The 23,570-nt window shown below is 44.2% G+C and overlaps 1 protein-coding gene across 1 annotated transcript; it reads right to left on the bottom strand.

Moving 5' to 3' along the window:
* Positions 1 to 3,006: 3,006 nt before the first annotated feature.
* LOC144672842 (uncharacterized) lies at positions 3,007 to 15,123 on the bottom strand. Its single transcript, XM_078534818.1, has 6 exons — positions 15,092 to 15,123; positions 12,603 to 12,725; positions 11,007 to 11,129; positions 10,452 to 10,586; positions 5,450 to 5,572; positions 3,007 to 3,190 (listed from the first exon to the last, which is right to left on the bottom strand). The coding sequence occupies exons 2-6, from the start codon at positions 12,721 to 12,723 to the stop codon at positions 3,165 to 3,167; spliced, it is 528 nt and encodes a 175-aa protein (XP_078390944.1). The 5' UTR covers positions 12,724 to 12,725; positions 15,092 to 15,123; the 3' UTR covers positions 3,007 to 3,164.
* Positions 15,124 to 23,570: the final 8,447 nt, after the last annotated feature.

Consider the following 23,570-nt stretch of genomic DNA (forward strand, 5'->3'; position numbering starts at 1 on the left):
AAACTAAAACATGCTCTGTATTTTAAAGGCTGATATTTTATAACATGTGACACAAGGTATAACAAACAGCTATCCTAAGCACATAGAATGCCAATATCAAGCGGTATACCAATAACGTGAAATTGGTTTCAGTGTGGAGCAAGTGTTAACGCAAGGGGATTGAGGCACGGATAAATCGGGGAAAATAGAGGCTAAAAAGGCAGTGACCTGGGCAGCTTGGTACTGAGATAGTAAGGCAGGTGGCCGTTTTCACACACAGTGCAATAGTGTGCTGCAAAATAATCATTGTGCTTATTGAAGTATTCTAGCAGACTGTTTGGGTCACTGGACAGTAAGACAGCTAAAGATAATTAAAATGAATTAAAAAACATATTTTTCTTTTGCACTGAAGTATAAGAGTACGAAGAGTAATAAGGACACGAAACGTTAACTCTGTTGTTTCTCTCTCTACTGATGCTGTTGGACCTGTTGACATTCCCCAGCGCTTTCGGTTTTGTTGCTGATTTCATATGTTCGTAATCGTCCAACTTTTTCCCGTTCAGGTGGTCTTACTGGTGCTTGCTGATAGGGAGAGTCTATTCTTCTCAGTCTCTCGTAAACAAGTGGCCCTCCTTTTTTAAAGGCTGACATTTCCTGACGTGTGACAAACGGTTTCGCAAACGCTGCTCACAGGAATGCATAAGGAGGTTGACTCAGAAGCGACTCTGGAATCACTGTGGAACTGAACACCTTACCTGATGTTAACTCAGGGAGCTTTAGACCCAGCATCTTGGGGAGATAGAAAATTAATGAAATTATTCAGACTCAAATTAAATTATTTATTATGATGCACATTGTGATCTTGTAAAAATGATTAAAAATTCAGTGGCACTTTCAACACACAACAGAACACAGCACAATGATGTTCTGCAAAGAAAAATATATTCAGTGCATCTTTGCATAATAGCACTGTCACTGGTATATTAATTCAGAGACCAAGGCAGTGTTTCACCTGTTCAAATCCTACCGTGTAATCTTAGCTGAATGACGGAAGATGTGGTTGACAGCGCCATGAAGCGGCACTTAATCAGAAAAAATCTGCTCTCTCTCACTCAGTTTGGGTTCCACCAGGGCCAATCAGCTCCTGACATCATTAAAGGCTTGCAGCCTTCGTTCAACCATGGACAAAATATCTGAACTCAAGTGGTCAGGCGCGAGTGCGTGTCATTGACATCAAAGCTCCGCTTGAACGAATGAGGCAGCCAGGAGCCGGCGCAAAACTCTTATGCATTGGGAAAAAAGAGCGGTTTGGGGTCTGTGGTGAGGTGGTGGTGGTTGGGGGGGGGGCGGGGGGCGGGGGGGGGGTGATGGGTGGGGTGCTGGTGGTTGTGGGAGCGGGTGGCGAGGCAGGCGGAAAGAACTTTGCATTGTTTGGGTCATTCCTAGCAGAACGGAAGGCCATTGTATGAGATCACTCATTTTAGTACCAGGATATTGCTGCACGGGATCCTCAGAGTGGTTTGCATGGCCCATCCGCCTTCAGCTGCTTCATCAATAATCTTCCCTCCATCATAACCATTTAGTGGGAATATTCCTTGATGACTGCACAACGGTGCACACCTCCTCTGTCATTGCACAATGTGTTCATTTGGAATAATATGGACGGCATGCAATTTGGGCTGGTAGCTGGCAATTAACATTCGTGCCACAAAAGTGTCAAGCAACCAATATTACCAGGCACCGTAAAGTCTGCAAACACTGTCCCATGATGCTAACTCGCGATCAGATTTAACATATGTGAGTGCATAGACACAGTACTGTGTTTGAATATCAACTTCCGTTTGGAATGGCTGGCAAAGCACTAAAGTTATGAGGGCATGTAATGTTGGTCTTGTCAGAGACGCCCAGATCACCCGAGATAATAAAAAATTATTAAAAATCCCAGAGACTCAGTTTAATGCTCCGTCAGAGTGTAAGGATCCATTGACGCTGCCCAGTCAAATGTGACAGGAGAATGTGCTTTTCCCTCAACGCTGCACAATCAAACAGGTCGATGTTCAGGTCTCTAAACACAGCCAGATCAGCCCTCCCGGTTCAGAGGGAAGAACTAGTAAACGCTTCCCCATCAAACATTCCCTGCAATAAGAAGGTAAAGGGCCCAGAATAATCTCCAAGCAAACCTACTAAACTAAAATGGCATACATTTCATTTAACACAGATCAGTCATTCCCCACGGGAGACAGCGTGTAAAACCCATCTAATTCTGACCAATTAAACCGCCTTGCGGTGAAGAACAGTCTTACCAAACCATCCTGGGACAGGTGAAGTCACTGTGCGAGAGGTCAGTTAGAAACTGAAAACTACAGCAGAAAGATAAAGTTATGGGTTAAATGGATCACAATGCAAAATTGAGCAAATGTGGACGAGAGCTGCTGAAAACGACAGCAATAGAGCAGTGAGGAGACAGGCAGGATGATTGGTCTGGGAGGGGTGGAGTAAACTGTGTCCCAGTGCAAGAGGGAGCAGGGAGACGGGATTCCCCCAGGCCTAGGACAGGGGAGTGCCCACAAAGTATAACACTTAGTGAAGAGTACTAGGGAGCGAATGAACAAAGTGAACTGATACACCGGGGACACTATCATGGTTTTGGACACTTGAGTGATGTTTACAGAAGCACTTACAATCACAGAGAGCTGGTTGATACGCATGACCTTTACTGTTGGACCGAATGAAATGCATTGGAATATTTGTAAAAATAGAAAGCTGACAAACCAGGAAGTTTACAGCCTGTGGTCAAAACTCATGCCAATGAGATTTTGAGGATTTTTTGTTGTTCTGCCTATCCTCAGTTCTCCAGGGGGCCGCATTGTCTTGGAACCAGCTCATTAAAGACACTTGCAAAGTGAAATCACTGGCATAAGAGCAGTGACCAGATCCTAGGCTCTTATTCCACTTCCCAGGTGATTGACTCGAATTATACACAATTCTCCTCATGCCTCTTGCATTGCCTCGTGACTCTTAGACCCAACCCTTTCCCTGTGTGTCGACTCCAAAGCTGTTTTAATCAGGGACCAGGAATGACAGGTGCAATTTTAAGTACAATTTTTATTGAGTGCTTTTCAGCGTAAGGATGATAGTGCACTTGATCTGTGAGGGTGTGATTTTTAGTCAGCAGCTGTAAAACATCAGGGATTGAGCTGAGCAGAAATGCCTGTGGAGCAAAACAAGGCACATAATTAAAACAAAACTAACCTGCCGGATAACTGCAATATCATTCTATAAACAGGCGCACCCTCTCTCCATGGTCAGTAGATCAGACCAGTAGTGCAATGCTCAAATCGGATTGAATATTCCACATGTGGAGTATTCAGTGCTCAAAATTACCGAATCACAACGTTAATCTCTCCACGTTCCATAACTATTTGCTCAAAGAGCAACATGAAATTACTACAGTCCGTTGCAGATATGACGGAGCCCATTCTGCCTGATGTGTCGCTTTTGGCTTTCAGGACGAGCTGCTAAATTATTCGCAGCTCTTGCCCGTCCACCCCCCCACCCCCCACCGCCCCCCCTGCACTCACCACCACCACCACCACCCCCCACCCCCCCACCACCCCCCACCCCCCACAACCACTCGGAAGAAATTGCTGGTAAAAAAAAGCATCTCATATCAACACTGGCTGTTTGATGAATGAGCTCCAATGTATAAGAGCATAGTAATTAAAATATTAATAATTGCAATAATAATAATTATTATTATTATAGATTCAGGAGCATGGTGCGTAGCCCCTGAATTCTGCTCTGCTATTCATGCCTGATATTATTTTAATCTCAATTCCACTTACCTGCCTGTTCACCATTACCCTTGACACCCCTGACTGTTTCAAATTCTGCCTACTTCAGCCATCAATGTCCTTGAGTACAGGGGCAAGGATGCATTACTGCAGCTGGAAAGGCCCACAGTGAGACAACAACTGGGGTATTGTGTGTAGTTTTAGTCTCCTTACCTAATAAAACACATACTTACCATAGGGGGACTGCAGCGAAGGTTCGTTGGAATGATTCCTTGGAATACAGGAAGGCATAAGAGGGCAGCCTGGGCCGACTAGGCCTGTACTCACTGGAATGTAGAAGACTGAGAGGGAATCTCACTGACACATAAACAATTATGACAGGGCTGGAAAGACTGAATGAACGGCTGATGCATCCTCTGGCTGGGGGTGATTTATGTCAAGCGGTCAAAGTCTCAGGATACAGGGTAGGCCATTTAGGACTGAGGTGAGGAGAAACCTCTTCCCTCCGATGTTGGTGAACGTGTGGAGTTCTCTACCACAGAAGGCTATGGAGGCCAACTCACTGAATATATTGTTGGAGGAGATAGATAGGTCTCCCTTCTCTAAAGATGTCAAAATTGTGTGGCGAAAGAGTGGTAGCACGGCGTTGAGGTAATTGGTCATGCATGATCACATCGAATGTTGGAACAGGCTTGAAGGGCCGAATGACCGTCTCCTGCTCTTATTCTCTATGTTTCTGAGGTATAACGATGGCCTCTGCAGCTCTCTGGACTGGATAATGGTAACAAATCAGCACCATCTGAGAGAAGATGCTCCTGGGCGTAATCAGTTATAGACGCCCTCTGATTCCCAATCGACGTTCCATTTCTTCTACATTTTCCCACGAGGGGAACATTCGCTCACTATCCAACCCATCAACTCCCATCAAGATTACGAAACTATTTCAAAGCGTTTCCTCGTATTCTTCCACAGCCCAATGAGTATCGAGCTAAGCTGATCATACGAAGAATAAAAAATATTGAACCTATTATGGAGTGTTTCCAAATCAGTTATATTATTCCTCACATAATGTGATCAATATTGCCTGAAAAACGCTCATTCGCATTCTGCGCCGTTTCCCCGATACATCCCTACACTTACAATCCCACCGTTTTCAATAAAGGTGAACATTCATTTTCCCTCCGGTAGCTGTTTCACCTGCAGACGAATGCTTTGTGTCTCATGTAAGAGGACATCCGGATCTCTCCGTACCACAGCATTGTACAATCGCTATCCATTGAAACCCTATTTATTTTAGAGCGAGTTGTTAACGACCCTTCGAGCAATGGAACTGGCCTGTTTTTATTTATACTCTCCGGTGAATAGCAAGAAACCACCACGTGATGAAAGCCCTGATCCCACGAAGAATCCCGCTAAATCTCATCAGCTTGTACCCTTAATACGTCCCAGTTTTATCTACTTGTCCATTGGCCTTTAGTTACTTATGTACATGCGTTCATATTGGGCTCCTCAATAACCACCCCCCCGCCACCCATCACCCACCCCCGCTTCCCTCCGTGTGTAAAAATAAAGATATACAAAAATTTCTTTGAAATTGGGTAAGGGTGGATGATTTTCCTGTATCTCACAATGAGCCCCGAATCATTTGAAGAATGTTAATGTAAACGGATGCTTACGGACACCGTGCTCCCGCATCGTTAGAAGATGTTGCAAGACGGCGCTGAGACTGGCGGCATCAAGCTTATCCAGAAGAGAGTCGATGATTTGACGAGGATTCTCTGCCCTGCCAGCTGCTGTTGCTGGAAACATACAGCAATGTTTGTGGCTTAAACACTGGTTTTACATTTCTGCATCAACAAAATAAAGTGACCTTCACAAGGCGACTTTCAGTGTAGCGAAATGAAACTAAAGAGACTACACGGGTGTCTGATCAGTCATGCCTCAGCTAAATAAACACCTGGGTCGAGTACACCTGAAGTGTTTCTGCCATGTATTTGCCTATAACTTGGAGCAAGTCAGGGTAGGCTAAGGGCAACATTGCCTTGGGCTGAAAGAAAGATATAAAAAAGGGGAGGTGGGGGTCAGGGGTGTGGTGGGGTGTGGGTGTGGTGGTGTTTTGGGAGGCAGGGGATCAAGCAAATTGTATGTTATCCCTTGAATTTTGAACTTTCAGAAATAAACTACCCGCCATTTTCACGGTGTTTTCTAGAGCTGAAATGGAGGATTGACAAAAATAAATGAATAAATAAATAGATCTGCTTGTTGGACATTTTAGCATGGTGGGGGTTTTTGGGGATGTTCGTTGGGTGGGTGGGTACAAAAGGTAAATGAAAAACTAGGCCTGAACTTCTCTGATTGAAATAAAGGACAATGTCATTTAAATGTTAAGAGTTCGATAAAGGGAAGATTGTTGATGTTGTCTATAAGGTTTTTCAAAATTAATTTTATACAGTGCCACACAACAGACCTGTGAGCGAAATTCCAGGCCATGGAATAAAAAGGAAAGTAGGCAATTAAATATGAAAGTGGCTGATTGAAAGGAAATAGAGAGGAGCGATAGATGGCTGTTTTTCGGATTGGAGGAAGGTTTGGAGTTCCTCAGAGATCAGTTCTGGGGCCTTTGCTCCTCCTGGTATATATTAATGGCCCAGAATCTGGTGGGCTGGGCATGATTTCAAAATTTACACATGATATGGAGATTGAACTTGTTGTCAACTGTGATGGGGACAATCTTGAACTTGAAATGGTCATAGACATGCTCGAGAATTGTGCATAGAAGAGACAGATAAAGTTCATTGCAGAGAGAGTGAGATGATCCGTTTCATCAGGAAAGTTATGGTGAGACGGTATGAAATGAAGGGAGAGCTTCCAAAGGAGATGCATGAAAATAGGAATCTCAGTGTATTCGTACATAGGTTTTCTGAAGGTGGCAGGGTGTGTTGAGAGCGCAGTTCGTAAATCATATACTATCTTAGGATTTATTAATAGGGGCATTGAGTACAAGAGTAAGGCGATCATGTTGAAATTGGATAATAGAATAATTAGGCCTCATGTGGATTGCAGGTCCAGTTTCAGGCACTGTACTTGCGGAAGGATGTGAAGACAATATATCGAGTACGGAGGAGATTCACAAGAAGTATCCCCGGGATGTAGAAATGTAGCTATGAGGATGGATTGGAGAATTTGGAACCGCTTTCCTTTGAAGAAAAGAGAGGAGTGGAGACTTGGTTGAGGCATTCAAGAACTTGAGGAGTATGAACAGGGTAAATGCTGAGGAAATGTTCCCACCTAAGGGAGCATCAAGAACTAGATGGCACATATTCAAAATGATTAGCAAAACGTGCAGAAAGGAAGGGAGGGAAATTGATTTTTTTTTCGGCCAGCTGGCATTTGGCATCCGGAACAACCTTCCTGGAATTTGCCAGATACAATTCCAATCGAGGTTTTCAAAAGGGAATTGGATTCTTACCTGAAAAGAGAGAATATAGAAGGTTACACGGATAAGGCAAGGGATAAGGGACTAGGTGGAATGCTCTTTCAAATAGCCAGAGAGAACTCGATGTGCCGAATAGCCTCCTCCTGCACTGTAAAGGTACTGTAATGTTGTGAAGAGAGATCTTCCAAAAATGGGAATTTGCGCTTGAACAATTATTACAATTGAGGTGTAGATTCGCAGGTTTGTCAACCATATCTCCAGAGGGACAGGGGGACAAGGGGTGAGAGTTATGAACCACGGAAAAGATAAAGCGCAGAAGGATCCTATTCAGCGCACCGTTTCTCCACCGGCCATGGAAAGAGAAAAATAAATCAACCAGTCGCTCATTTTAAACCCCAGTTTCCCGCACCTGTTCCGTAGCAATTCAGGTTACAGCGTTTCAGGTACCATTTAATAGAGTTGAAGGTTTCAGGTTCAACCAACAGTTTAGGCAGTGAATCCCAGGCACCCAGTATCCTCTGGGTGAAATGTATTTTCTTTGTGTCACCCCTAATCCATCTTCCAATGACATTAATCGAGCCCCCTACAACACCCCCCTACCCTCCCCCCCCCTCCCCCCCCACCCCCCCCCCCCCCCCGCCCCCCCACCGCCTCCACAGCCCCCGCCACACCGCACACCACGTTTAATGGCCTGGCAACATTCCTGTAAATCCGTTCTACACTGTCTCAGAACTCTGTTGTCCTTCCTATAATGTGGTCACCGTAATTCTACACAAAATTCGAGCTGCGGCCTAACCAGCTTTTTGGACAGTTCCATCATTGCATCTCTGCTTTTCTGTTCAATACCTCGCCCAATAAAGGGAAACATTCCATCTGCGTTCTTTGCCACCTTATCCACGTGTCCTGCAACATTGGAGGACCTGTGGATATGCACTCCCAGGTCTTCACTTCCTCAGCCCCTATCAATAAGTTCCTGTTTATTGAGTATCCCCTTGCTTGGGTTGCCCTCCCCAAATGCATTAGCTCACGCTTTTTCTGGATTAATTTCTATTTGGCAACTTTCTGCCTACTCATTCAAACCATTGATAGCTTCCTGGAGGCAGCACTTTTACAAATTACTACTAAATTCAGGGCCAATTATTGGTTCCTCTGCAAATTTCCCGATCGCACATTTAAGTGCAAATCATTGATATATCCAACAAACAGCAAGAGCCCCAACACTGAGCGCTTTGAAATCCACTGGGAACCGCGTTCCATTGGCAAAAACAGCCATCGGCCATTGCAATTTGTCGCCTGTCAATGAGCCAACTTTGGATGGAGATTGCCACCTCCCCTCGTATCCAATGGGATCACATTTGTTTGACCAGTCTGTCATGCGGGGCCTTGTCAAGTGCCTTGGGAATATCCTTGTTTATAACATCCGCTGAACTGCTCTCATCAATCCGACTTGTTACTTCGTGAAAAATGTCTATTAATTTGGTAAGGCACTATCATCAATTGAGAAAACCATTCTGACTATCCGTAATCAATCTCTTCCTTTCAAAGTGACAGTATATCCTGCATCTCACAATTGATACCAATTATTTGCCCACCAGTGAAGACATACTAATTGGTCTATAATTTTATGGCCGCTCCCGCACGAACTATTTCAAAATTTGGTACAGACCTTGCAGTCTCCCAATCCTCTTCTACCTTGCTTGTATCTAGTGAGGATTGGAAAGTAGTCTTAAGAGCATTCGTTATTTCCTCCCTGGTTTCCTTTAACAGCCTGGCATATAATCCATCTGGCCCTGGTAATTTGTCGAACTTCAGTGAAGCCAGTCCTTCAGTGCGCCCTCTCGAACTAGGCTTATTGCATGTAAGCTTTCACATTTCTTCTCCTTAAGTAGAATGTCTGCATCATCCCTCTCCTTAGTGAAGACAGAGAAAAAGTACACATTTGGGACCCTGCCCACATCTTCAGCATCAACCCACAAGTTTCCATGGAGGCCTCTGTTAGGCCGGACCGTGTCCTCAGTTATTCTCTTGTTCCTAATCTACTGATAAAGAATCATGGGGTTTTCTTTGATTTTACTTGCCAAATTTTATTGTTACCACTTCGTTGCTTTCCTAATTTCCTTCTTTAACCTCGCACCGGTATTTCCTATAGTTCTATAGGCTGTTTACAGTTTTAGTTTGCTTGTGCCTGTCACAGGGCCTTTTTTATCTGCTTTATCTTAAATCACAATCGTCTAGATAAATTTAGGTCATTGAATGAGGACAGAGATTTGAACGGATGAATGGGCTACTCGTGTTCGTATTTCTTACGTGAGATACACAGAGATGGTAGTGTCAACTGCAGAGGCTTATTATAGAATGGGAAGAAGCGGAACACAGAGAACACCGGATGGCAAACCCTCCATTTCTGCACCTTGGTTTCTGGCCTCTTGAGCACCATCATTATTAACTGCTCCAACATTAGTTACAAACTGCTTATATTCTAAACTTCTGTATCCCTTTCCCAAGCCTTCGTGTCTCTTCAATTGTCTCTGTTCCTTAAAATCACCCCGTTGGACCGAAGCCTCATTAGCCTGTCCTCACACCTCCTTATGTGAAGTGGTGTTAAATAACTGTTTGATGTCATTGCTGTCAATCGCTGCGATGAGTTTGTGTTCTAAATGTTGCTCTGTAACTAATGGTTATCATTATCATACACATTTTTCATGGCTGACCAATGGTTAACAGCATGAGGCAAAACCTCAAACAGAAGTTAAACACTATGCATACTGGGAATCTGATTTGCCTCCTTTGCCAGCAGACGCAGGCCCCAAACAGTGCTGAATATAATCATAGATTCACAGAGGTTTATGGGACAGTAAAAGGCCCTTCGGCCCATCGGGCCTACGCCATTCAAACACCCAACTATTCTAATCCAATTTTTCACCACTAGGCCCATAGCCTTGATGTGGCATCGAAAGTGCACATGTCAATCTCAACATGTTTGTGTTTGTACAGTGTTCTGTCGGCATCCATGAACTTTGATTGTATAATAATAACCTATGTGCTTCCATGAGATTTGTGTGTATAATAATAAACTGTGGATTTCCATGAGCTTTGATTGTATAATAATAACCTATGTGCTTCCATGAGCTTTGTGTGTATAACAATAAACTGTGGACTTCCATGAACTTTGATTGTATAATAATAAACTGTTGGCACGCGTGGACTTTGACAGATCTTAGACGATACGAACTGTGACTCACCTCGAGCAATGGAGACATAGCTTGATATAATCTGCTCAAAAGCGATCAGATCTCCTTCCTCTGCCTGGTCGAGGAGACAGTCGAGATTTTGTCGATGAGTCTTTGCATTGTCCCGGTCACCACTGGAGATAATTCCTGTAAGTGAAATGAAGAGCAGTCACAGAATCCACCGCCAAACGTTCGCACTGTGGAGTTAGAATTTGAAAACTGCTTGAGATCGGAGACCGAGGACTGGGCATTTCATTGACTGGGGAGTGTGCCACGGAGGTGATGTGCAAGGTACATCACGACATGTCTGACGATAGCGAAGTGATGATCATCAAAAATGTACAATGCCCTGGATATGGAGGATTGCATGGAGCCAGGAGGGCTTGAATACCTGGAAAGTTGAAATGACAGAGCGATTTGCTAATAGCATATATGAAAATGTTAAAGTTCTGTATCCCTATCCAGTGAATGTCCGTGGATCCCAGGTTAATGGTGGAATGTGGACTTCATACGAGCAGGAAACCTTATCACTCAACAGAACAGTTACAATCTATCTGCAGAACTCACGTTGAACGTCCTTTCTGAAGACTAAGAACTGATTAAAGAAGAAGGCGAGCAGATTGTTATCACAGCGGTCGAGCAGATCACTGATCCTCTGCCGTGAATTCTTCAGACTTCCAGAGACCTTAACTAGAAATAAGAGAGAAGCATTTGTCAGAGTGCATGAGGTCATTCACTCCGGCAGACAAGACCGAAAAGAAACGGGGCAGGAGGGAAGTAAGTTTGGAAGAAATGAATGATGTAAGGTAGTGAATGCTGGGAAGAGGGATGAAATTTAAGGGGGGAAGGAAGAAGGAAAGTACTTGGAAGTACATAGAATATAGTTTGCCGTAATTGGCCACCTAGCCCAGTTAACGAGGGGTGGTGTTTAGACTTCACCCAAGTCTCATCCCATTCTCGCTTCTCATCTCAGCCTCGCATCCCATATTTCCAATCACCTTTATACAAGTGCTCTCCCAGTGTCACTTTAAACTGCCTGCCGGAAACATTTCCTGTGCTCATGCGTTACACAGTACACCCACTTACTCAATGAAGAAATGAGTCCTTCTCTAAGCATCAGTCAATAATGATTATGGATAGGGAGATAATTCCTTTCCACGGCAATTGTGTGCATTCACTCTAATTCAACCCTGTCCTAACCATTCATAATCTTAAAGGATTCTTCCTCTTAAAAGTCAACGCAAAATAATCTCTAACTTTATTACAATAGTCACCAACTGCTCAATACTATAGAATTTTGTAAAGGTTACTATACAGAAAGAGGCCACTTGGGTCACCGTGTCTGCACCAGCTGGAAAACGAGCCGTCTCGCCTCATCCAGCATTTGTTCTGTAACCATGCAGCCAACAACACTTCATGTGCGTATCCAGACACCTTTTAAGTGAGATGAGCGGTTCTGCCTCGACTACACTTTCTGGCAATGAGTTGCGGAACCCTGCATCCCACTGTCTGAAACAAAAAAATCTCAACTCCCTTTCTATTTTTTAATACAGATCAATTGAAATCTATGCCACCTAATCACTGCTCTCTCTGGTAAAGGAAATTTCTCCTTCATATCTTATCGAGCCAGGCCCCTAATAATTCTTTACATCTCAACCAATTCACCCCTCGGCTCCGCTGTTTGATGGAGAACAACCACAGCCGATCCATTCTTTCTGCACAGCTGCAGTTTTCCATTCCGATCCGCAAAAGCCTCCAACGTATCCTCTCCAATACAATCAGATCATTGCTGTAATATGGTGACCAGCACTGCACACAGGAATCACGTATGCCTGATTAATGCTTTGCACAGTTGCAGTATATGCGCCATGCTTGTCTGTCCTATTCCTCAGTTAAGAAATAAAAGGATTCCATACGCCCTCATAAACACTTTGTAAGCCTGCCATGCTATTCAGGAACATGTGGGGAATCACTACAAGGATTTAGGAAGAAAGGAAGGAGTGAAGAGTGGGTGGAGGCATAAAATGTATAAAGGAAGAGACGACAATTAAAGCCTCCAAAATTGGAATCAAAGTTAAGCAAATGTTTCAGCTCTATTATTCTTAGCCAAGCAACAAATACATTCAAGGAAACCATAACTTAGAGCGATAGGGTCGGCCTTACAGGTGATGAAGTCTCTGAAGGTTAACATGTGCCTCAAGACGAATTGAAGATTCGGATTGTCGAACGTATTCAAAATGTCCGCAATCTTCCCGCGAGGGATTTCATCACTCATGGACGCCATTGCTGAAAAGACAGATCAACATTTCTCGGTCCCTGATTGGTTAAACCAGACATCAGATGCAACCTAAACAGTGATAACACAAGTGGTGCCATGAAACAATGGATCTCCCCGCAGCTGGGAGTCAGAATGATCAATGTCTGCGGGAGAATCATTTGTTATCCGTAAAAACCTGCATTTATGTAGCGCCCGTCAGGATTACAGTTCGCCCTAAATGTTTTCACAGCCAGATAATTATATTTTAGAAAATGCCGCACTCTCTGTTGAAATGTTTATACTGTGGCGGCCAATCAGTACACAGAAAATATCTTCATATTTCAGTAATGTTCACTTAAGCGGAAAATATTCGGTCCAGGACACTAGGGGTATTCAAACACATTACCATTATTAAAACCCCGACCATCAAGATCTTGGGAGGAAACATTGATCAGAAACTGAACTGGACCAGGATTGGGTTACAAGAGCAGGCCAAGGCTGGGAATCCCGCTGGAAAACTCATCGCCTGATTCCCCAACCCCTGCCCAACACCGACAAAGCACAAGTCAGGGGTGTGATTGAATATTCTCCTCTTCTCCGGAAGGGCACAGCTCCAACAACACTCAAGAAGCCACAATCCAGGACAAAGCAGCCTGTTTGAATGTCACCCTACCCACAAACATTAATCCCCCCACCACTGACGTACAGCAGTAGCAGTTTGTACGATCCATAACATGCACTGCAGGAAATCACCAAGGCTCCTTAAATAGTACCTTCAACATCCACGACCACTACCATCTAAAGGAGAACGGCAGCAGATATATGGCAACACCCCCACCTGGAAGTTCCCCTCCAAGCCGCAGGTCATCCTGACTTGTAATTATATCATCATTCCGACATTGTCGCTGAGTCAGAATCCTGGAACTCCAACCCTAACAGCTCTGTGGGTGCACCTACACTACAGGGACTGCTGTGATTCAAGAAGGCAGCTCAACACCACATTCTCAAGGGATAATTAGGGTTTTCAGCAAACGCTCGTCTAACCAGCGCCCACATCCTTTGAATGAGTGATTAATAAGAACAACAACCACCTGTGTTTCGCCGAATGCACCTGAGGAATATTTTACACCTTCATGCTGATGGGTGAGCAATGAGGTGAGTTAGTGAGTGATTGACGGAATGGGGGGCCAGGGGAGTGAAGGAATGATGGAGAAAGGAATTGAATTCATGTCTGATGGAAACAGTGAGACTGAATCTCAGTAAAATATGCTCCAGTTCCCTGATTCAAAGCTGTTGCAAATCAGTAAGTCAATTGACCTTATAGAATTCAAAGTCCAGTTCATAATCGTTTTTTCAGTGATAACGGCAATATATGTTTTTTCTTCGTGCTCTTTAACATTGGTTAAGGTTTTTCATTATATTACAACTGTGTAAATAAAATGTCGACAAAAGTCTCGACTCTAAGGAGAAATATCGAGCGATGAAGTCACACTCGAGAAACATGAGACCAATACTCCTCGCCTGCACTTTTTGTTTAGCAGCACTAACAGAGAGCTACACTGTCAGAGGGTGAGCAACCAGGGAGCGCTGTACTATCGGAGTGTCAGTGCTGAGTGAGTTCTGCACGGTTGGACGGTCAGTATTCATGGAGCCCTGCACTGTCAGAGGGTCAGTATTGATGGATTGCTGCGCTGTCGGAGGGTCTGTACAGAGGGAGTGCTGCTCTCTCGAAAGGTCAGTACTAAGGGAGCGCTGCACTGTCGGGTTTCAGTACTGAGCGAGAGCTGCACTGTTAGAGGGTCAGTTTTGAGGCAGCGTTGCACTGCTGGGGATCAGTACTTACAGTGTGCTGCACTTTTAGAGGCTCTGTGCTGAGAGACTGTTGCATTTTCGGAAGTTTTGTATTGTCAACCTTCTGTATTGAGGTCGTGCTGCATTCTCGGAGGGCCAGATCATAATGAGCTCCGCACTTTTGGACGGGCTGTTCTGACAGATAAAACATAGCTTCTTGATCAGTAATGAGGGGACATTCGTTCGCCAAAAGTGCAGAATAAACTCTGCGTAACGCCAGGTTTTGGTGATAGGCGAGGGTTGCACTGTTCTATATCCCATCATTCGAATGGTAACAGTTTTTTTTAAAAAGAGCATTCGTGTTCGCTCACATTTTCGAAACACTCGATTCTAAACACCTGGATAGACAAGAGCAGCAACACTTCAGCAACTCATCGGGGCTGTGGAGCTGGTGGTGGGAATTGAGATATGCACTCACGCTCACAGGGCGAGAATGAATTAAACATACATCTACAGAAAATTCCCAACATACAATCAATCGCACAGCAGTTTGAACCAGATCATATTGCTCACATTAATTCTTTGAGAGAAATGTGTAACTTACCTTGGATCACTGCTTTCTGTTGCACACCAAAAGCTTCTCAGACCTATATCGTGAAAGTGGATCCGCCAAGAAGTGCAAACACCAGCTGATCGAAGTTCAGATCTTATCGAGTGGAATGAAGCCAAAATCAAGAAGAGAAATCCCGCCCCCATTTAATCTACAAAGGCTTGGAATGCAAAGCTGGGGGAAGCACACTGCAGTTTACAGAGCCTGTGGCGGATCCAGCCAGCAGCGAACTGCAACTGGATCACTTTGTTCAGATATTCGCTCCCCATCTCACAGATGATAAATTGATCTTGGCAGCTGGGGGGACACTGCCCGGATGTACGCGAATGCTGCTGTGCGATGCATGAGTTATATAGTGGAGCGGTTGAATTAACAATGCTGATAATGGATGATTAAGCAATATGGTTGTGTGTTTAAGATAAATTAATCTCTCTGAAGGTCGTGTCGAGAACAAAGTGATTTTACAGGTGTGTCATTCAGGAGGCACGGCAGGCAGCACGGGGAGATAGTGGCACAATTTAATCAAAACTCTCTGCGGCAACCAGTGGAAGCTAAACTCAGTTAATACATCTGGACTTATAAACTCATCCCATTAATAGTGACGGATTCTGTAAGGACCCATCTGGATCATTAATGTCCGTAAGGGTATGAAATCTTCAGCACGTTGGAGCTCTGCGAGAAATGTGGCTACACGCCCACTGCAATGTGGTTGGCTATTAAATAGCCGAGAACAGCATTCAGTTCAAGCGCAATTGGGGATGGGAATAATAAGTTGCACTTGCCAATCCACCGATATTCCAGGAAACAGCAACAAACAAAATATGAAACCACGGTTAGTGGAAATTTGGAACTCACTCCCGCAAAGGGGTCAACTTTGGTTTTCCAGACTGAGGCTGAGACTTTTAGCAGAAAGAGTATGAAGGTATTTGGAGGTAAGTTGGTGAAATTGAGTTAGTGAGCAGGTCACATATTTAATATTACACTCTGGTGCAGACTCCAGGTGCTCCATGCCTCTCACCTGTTCCAAAATAGATGTTCAAGTGAATTTATGGCCTCTTCCTGTCGCAGTGCCAGAGGCCCAAGGGGCTGAATGGCCTCCCCCTGTTATTATGTACTTGGGTCGACGGGAGTTGGAAACCAATGCGATTGCCTCCCTCTCCAAGAACAAAATAGTCCATCTGCCCTTACGACGCGTTGTATCGAGTCTCCAATATGCAGAGCTTATGGGCCAAATAAGCGCAGCGCACAACTTTCATTGTTTGACTGATTTAATAGCTCCATTGATAGGGGTGCACGCCTCCCCTTTCTAAAGCCGCCATTTCGGACTTCAACCCTCCATAAATCGCTCACCCTTCGCCCCTCAGTGATGGACATACGATGAAGAACGATAATGACCCGCACTCCTCTAAACAGTACCCTTTGTAGTAGAGTTGCTGATTGATTTCTACTGGTGGTTGTTAAGTGGATTAAAGTCATTGATGTGTTTTGTACTGCTACGTCTAGTAAACGTAGCTTACAGGAAGTCTTCTTTCGCGTTGTCAAGGCCATGGATCTGAAAATAATCTTTTCTGCTCTGAACTCCCGCACCCAATCACCGGAGCAAATGTTTTTACCTACCTTGGTCTGTAGTCTGGCCGGTAGAATGGACAGAGGAGACCCAGACTGCGACAGGGTCCTGGAAGTGGGAGCAATGTGTTCTCAGCTTTAGGTCCACAGGCATAAATGCTCCAACTTGTCCTCAACGAAGAGCAGTATGAAATATACTTGCTTCCCTGTGCCATTTCTCACTGCAATCTACCCTTTTTGCCAAGAGGGTGAACAGTGCTTTTTATTGCTAATGAAGGTGATAATGGCCATTTTATCCAGACATCTAACTGGTCACTACGCACTGTTTTAGAGGGGAAGATAATGATCCTCTTTATGCAACGAATGCATAATATGTTTCTTCTTCACTTAGCAGGAGGCAGAGAAGCCAAGCAGAAGCAGGAGGCGGAAGGGGAAGATGGAAAGGAAGGGATCCCACAAACCCACGCAGATCCTCTCTGACTGGACAGCCGATCATAGCCTCATCTGACTGTCGCACCAGTGAATCCAAAAACAACCCCTCAGTGATCAGAAGCAGACCAGTACTGTGCCCTCTTCGGCACAATTCAGAAATGGAAGCTACCACACAAATAAATCTTGCAACTTTATAAATCAAACGGTTAATCAGTTTCATTCAGAAATCAACTAATTATCTTTTGTTTTCTCTTTGTAACTGCCATCTGTCAGGAATCATGGTGCATACAGGACAAATAATTTCCTCATTGCAAAGACCTCTTTTAAGGTTAGCGAAACAGCATCGATTTTCTCTCTCCAGAAATACATTTTCTACAAATTCCATTTCTAAACATTTTAAATCAGCCTCCAGATACGTCAGGGACAGTTGATTCAGGTTTCTATGTTAACATTCCTAAGTGGATAGGATGGGGGCTTTTGCATCCCTTATCTGTGCAAGTCTTCACGATAGGTCAGGGTATGTCCATTAGCATGGTGTAAGCTAAAATTCCGACCTCGAGAAGGGGAGTTGGTAACGACACTCAAAATTTAGTTACCTGTCCCGTAACCATTGATCAGAAGAGTTTGAATATGCAATGGTCACTGTGTAAGCTACCAGCCCGCGCGAAACTAAGGTACTGGAGAAGCGGGGGCAATCCTGGGGAGGCTCTAGTGTTATACAGGCAGCTGAACTCTGAATATGGAAGATGGATAGGAGGGGGCGGAGCAGGATCCCGGGAAGAGTTGCCTAACCCTTGGATTGGAGTGCAGGATGCTGCTGTCAGAACATACTGAGCTTAGCAAGCTGTGTGCCAACTGCCTTTTCGCCCCATGAGATCAATAAACAGTTTCCAGTTCTCACGAACCAAATCCTTTTTTCTGGCCAATTAATTCATGCATCATACATAAACTGTTGCTGCTTATTAAATTATCTTAAACTTCGTTACTTATAGTCGACTGGCCATCTAAGGTCTCTGCGGCCCCCAAATCCATAGACTTATACGTCCATGTGCGCACAACAGGCCTAGCGCCCCGACCCAGTCTGAGCCCAGTTGTTGCAGCATGGTGGTTGGAAGGATGCTGACTTTCAGTTGGTCGGAGTGCAGGTTATCCTGATGCACATTCTCGAGCAGCCCTGATCCTAAGAGGCCGGGCTTCAGATTGCCCGACCTCGGCTTGGCAGCAGCAACGTAGACTGGCTGGCAGAAAGGCACCGGGAAATAGCGGGTTGTCTCTTCTGGGAGAATGAATAAAGTGTACCTAAGAGCGGACAGCAATTATTTGATGCACGGAGTAATTGCTGCTCCGGCGGGGACTTGTACATGCATGGAAAGAAGCTAAGCCTGCATTACTGGACTCTTCACTTCGACTGAATCACTCAGTCATGAGATGCCTTCAGCTTGCACTGCAGTGGAAGCTGCTCCTCCTGGCATGAGTTGCGACGCTGTTAAATCAATAACTGCGGTAATGACGCTGGTATCACATTTACACTGAGGATAGCTCCCCAGCTCTGCGTGAAGCTATGACTAAGTTATGCTGCTCGATTCCTCCGTACTTCTTGACATAGAACATAGTGAGATAGTGGACCTGGCGATGGACCAAACATATATGTGAACATATCCCTCAGCATTTTTCGAAATGCTGTCACATCGACCTCCATCTCTGAATCATCTGCAGCAGAACTCATGACCCGCCTCGCCATCCAAAGAGCTGAGTCCTGCGTCACACTGGCCTACTTCCATTATACAGCGTTCTATCTTCCTCTCTGCCACCCTCTAAAATACACACAGTGCCAGTATCTGATCAAGTGGCTGTCAGTGTCAGAGTGACTTATGGTGCTTCATCATGGGTATTCTCTTCACCACCGCCCCCTCCTTTTACTTCTTGCTGCTGCACAACTGCTTAGTACGTTTGCAGTTCTTGGCAGCTAAAAGAACATCGGAAGAGACAGGTAGGCTCGTGGGGAGAGGGAAGAGCTTAAAGTGCATCCTAAGGCAATTTGTACTTTGTTAATCAGAAGTGAATTAATGATTTTGAAAGTTAGAGCGAGGATGATGGTTTGGCACCATTAGATCATGTGATGACCCATTCACGTCCTTGGGAAAACTAAGCCTTAATTTTCTTATTTGTTCAATATCCCCTTTGAGGGCAATGTGGACTGAACAGTATTCCAAAAGCGTTTCGCAAGGAAAGGGCAAATTTATTGCCAATTAGAGTGTTGTGGATTGCAGTCTATTTTATTAGTTGGCAGCTTAGAACAAACTGAAAATTCATGTGGAACAAAACAGCCATGGTTCCCTCCATATAGAACAAGTTATTTCATGTCATTTTGCAATTAGATCCTTGAAGAAAACCGGCTCACCGAGAATAGAGCAGAGACCGTGTCGTTATGCGTGTTGTACAGGGGGAAAGGGCATAATAGTGATAGGAGGAAGGGGAAGTGATTATGAATTGGGCAAGGCCCTTTGATATAGTGTGAGTGTTGACAGAAATCACTAGAACTTAAAATTGTGACAGAGGAGGGGTTCGGTGCCAACAGGCTGTCGTGAACGGAGTGAGGGAGGGCTCGTAGACTTGCAGCCTCTCGGTGGTAACTGTGTCTGGGGATGTCTGACATGATACACCAGCTGATGAAAACGACGGAAGGGCAATTGAATGGAAAATGCGAGATCCGAGCGAGGGTCGAGTTAGAAAACTGTATGATTGCACGTGGTGCCCCGTTTCTGGCAGAAGCAAAGCGATTGTTGTTAACTCGGTGGGCATACCTTTATTTCGTCGATTGTTCAAAAGAAATTTACCACTTTGTTTGCAATATCACCCAGATGATAATCCTCGAATAATGGTGAATATAGTTGTGAAGTTAAAAGTTTTTTAAAAGATTTTTAAAACGGGGATTTACTTCTTGTGCACAAGCTATTTGCCTCTGCCAAGGGCTGGATAAAATTCGGGGGTGTTAACGGATCTCTCAATGCAGAGACGGGAAAGGGGTGCTGGAATTTTCCAGAGTGTGAACCAACAAGATTTCACATTTAATTTTTCTGTTTTCAGTGAAATCTCAACATGGTTATTTCCGCTGTTCAGGAATTCCTGGAGCGAAGAAGTATTGTCTTATAATTAACCTTAAGGAGGAAAAGAGCACTCACATCTATTGCGGCTAACCAGAATTAACGAGGTGAGAAAATTCAAACTAGAGGGGAAGAAGTTAGAAAGAAAAGATATCGAGGAAGACGGAGAACTAGAAAAATAAACGTTGATTCACCTTTTAGAAAGAGAAATACGCGCACTTAAAATAGAATTGGAAGAAGGAAATGCCCCAAGCTAATGCATGGGACAGGGAATCAAGAGGCCACACCTCGTTCCTATTTTTTTTGGAGAGCAGATTAGCTGGGCACATAAACGTAATGAGCGTGAAGGAGAAATGTGCTTTAAGTCATTTGTGAAAGTTATTACCGAAATGAAATGGCCAGAGGAGTAACAATATGACATCTTCCATCGAGTTTTCGTGGGATACAATTTGGAGGTGTGTTCACAACTTTGAGAAGATTCGTCAGGTGAGTTTCACAGTGTTATCAATAGCCACTTGGTTGTACTGAACATGAGTATTCCACTAAAAAGGCAAATGCTGTTCAAAATCTTTGTCTTGCACTTATCAGGAAAGATTTGCAAGAATAGCAAATCTCAAAGGGTGAAATTTATATTGCATGAAAAGAGGGTGGTGATTAGCTGGACTCTGATATGGGTCACTGCTATGCCGAATGCACCAAGGGACACTTAACAGCCAAGCTTTTCTTTAAATTCGAAGCAGACAAGACGGCCCTGGTTGCTCGAGGAATTGACATGGAGAATGAACCAGGGAATGACTGTCCCCCCAGGTTTTGTCTAGTTGCCCAGTCACAAAGCATAGGCATGTTCTTTCTGTTTGCAGAGGACAGATCCCACTGTGTGAATATATCTATCACGCGTAAGTGAGCCACTCTGTGAGCGCGACTGATACATTTAAATTGCTTGTCAATGTAATTCTTAGCAAAATCAGGATTATTTAGTAAATGCGGTCAAAACGCAGAAAGACATCTAATGTTAGACACTTTGCTTTGTGCTTTAAAAACACGTGGTGGACCATTATAGTCATTTAATTGCCAGTTGCGAGCAGCCGTAGCGACGAGGTATTTGATATGATCCTTAAGGTTTGGGACCTATGGCCTCAATATCTGGAATCACACCGGTATTGAAGTTCATATATCACATTACTCGTTTCTGTGGCATGCAGACTGTACCAAAGGAAAACTACTGCTGCAACTGTCTGTACCCAAACTGAACTATTTGCTTCTGTCAGCAAACACACACACACACACACACACACACACACACACACAGATGAATGAAACAAAATATCTTGCTAACCGAGGCTCCACACTGATTATTGTCTCTTTGGCAAAAAATTCACACACGCACTCGAACACACACACAGCCGACTTCCAGGTAGAAATACAAACTAAATAGGTTGAATTCCAAAGTTCCCATTTATTCTGGCAAACCATTTGAATAACGTCTATTTCCATCAAAGGCGAAACAATGTTTCACGGACTTACTGGCACCATTACGAAGCTAATGAAATGCTCCCTGAAGCTTGTGATCGTGTCTTTATAGCTGTGACATGTTAACTCAAAATGAACCTACCCTTTAGATTGCTCATTCGCTTAGGTTTGTTTAGCATTTACCTTATATTGAAACTTTACATGACGCAAACCAAATGGTATTTTCCTAAAACAAACCAGGACCTACCCGGAATGTGGGTTGACGACTAAATCAGATTGGAGACATGGACTCCACATTGCCCGTTCACAATGTTTCAGTCATGTCAGATCATGGGGGATTGTCGAGGGTCCGAATTTGCCTTGGTCTGGATTTGGATTGGCACCCTGCTCTGCGACCTCGCCTAAAGCTCCACTCAGTCTGAGTTATCAGTGCTGAGTATGAGGAGTGAGTTATGACACTATGGGCAGTTACATTGACCTTGGGGGAAGTCCAGAGAAAGTTCACCATGCTTGATCCCGGATATGGAGTGATTTTCTGACGAGGAGGGTTTTGTTGCTCTTTGGGCCTGGACTCATTGGGTTATAGAAGAATGAGGGACGACCTTGTTGAAACAGATATGCTTCTTAGAGGGCATGACAGGGTAGATGCTGAGAGGTTCTTTCCATTTGTGGCCGAATGTATGACCAAAGGGTATAATCTGAGAGTAAGGAGACGCCCATTTAAAACAGGGATGAGGAGGAATTTCTTTTCTCAGAGCCTAGTGAATCTGTGGAATTTACGCTCGGAGAGGGCAGTAGAGGCGGCCTTTAAGTCTATCCAAGGCTGAGATAGGCAGGTTTTTAATAAGTAAAGGGATCAAGGGTTATGGGGAGAAGGCAGGCAAGTGGAGTTGACGATTATCGGATCAGCCATGACCACAGTGAATCGTAGGGAAGTCTCGATTTGCCCAAAAGCCGACATCTGCTTCTACGCATCATAATCTAACGGGCGAGGCAATGATGATGAATTGTTACCCGATCGAAGCTGGAGTTTTACACTCTAGTGCACCCAGCCCATTCAGCTGCATAGATGATCTGTTGAGAAGGCTGCAGAACCTATCTGTGATGTCAGAGCATATCACAGCAGAAATGGAAAACAGGCAAGTTAAAGAGAGTCCGTGTTAGACAAGTGAATAAAATAGGAGAAACACTGATTTCGGAGATTTATAGGACCCGAAGGTTTTTTTTCAAAGATGGTGACAGGGTGACGCCATTTTTGGATTTGCCAAGAAGTTGGGTCTAATTACATCGAAGAGTTTCTATAGTGTAAACCCAAAAAGTAGGAGAGCAGAGTGGCAACAATTGATTGGGATTTACTGCTGTTTAAAATCCATTCAGCAGTGTGGTGGTAAGTGGATGGGATTTAGTGCTGTTTAAAATACATTCAGCAGAGTGGTGATAAGTGGATGGGATTTAGTGCTGGGTAAAATACATTCAGCAGAGTGGTGATGAGTGGATGGGATGCAGTGCCGTGTAAAATACATTCAGCAGTGTGGTGATAAGTGAATGGGATGCAGCGCTGGTAAAATACATTCAGCGGAGTGGTGATAAGTGGATGGGATGCAGTGTCGGGTAAAATACATTCAGCAGTGTGGTGATAAGTGAATGGGATGCAGTGCTGGTAAAATACATTCAGCAGAGTGGTGATAAGTGGATGGGATGCAGCGCTGGTTAAAATACATTCAGCAGAGTGGTGATAAGTGGATGGGATGCAGTGCTGGTTAAAATACATTCAGCAGAGTGGTGATAAGTGAATGCGATTTAGTGCTGGTTAAAATATATGCAGCAGATTAGTGATAAGTAGATGGGAATTCGATCTTGTTAAAATACATTCAGCTGCCATTTCCTTGCCCCCCGCCACC

Source organism: Cetorhinus maximus, unplaced genomic scaffold, assembly GCF_964194155.1.
Source record: "Cetorhinus maximus unplaced genomic scaffold, sCetMax3.hap1.1 HAP1_SCAFFOLD_104, whole genome shotgun sequence".
In the NCBI taxonomy this organism is placed as follows: Eukaryota; Metazoa; Chordata; class Chondrichthyes; order Lamniformes; family Cetorhinidae; genus Cetorhinus; species Cetorhinus maximus.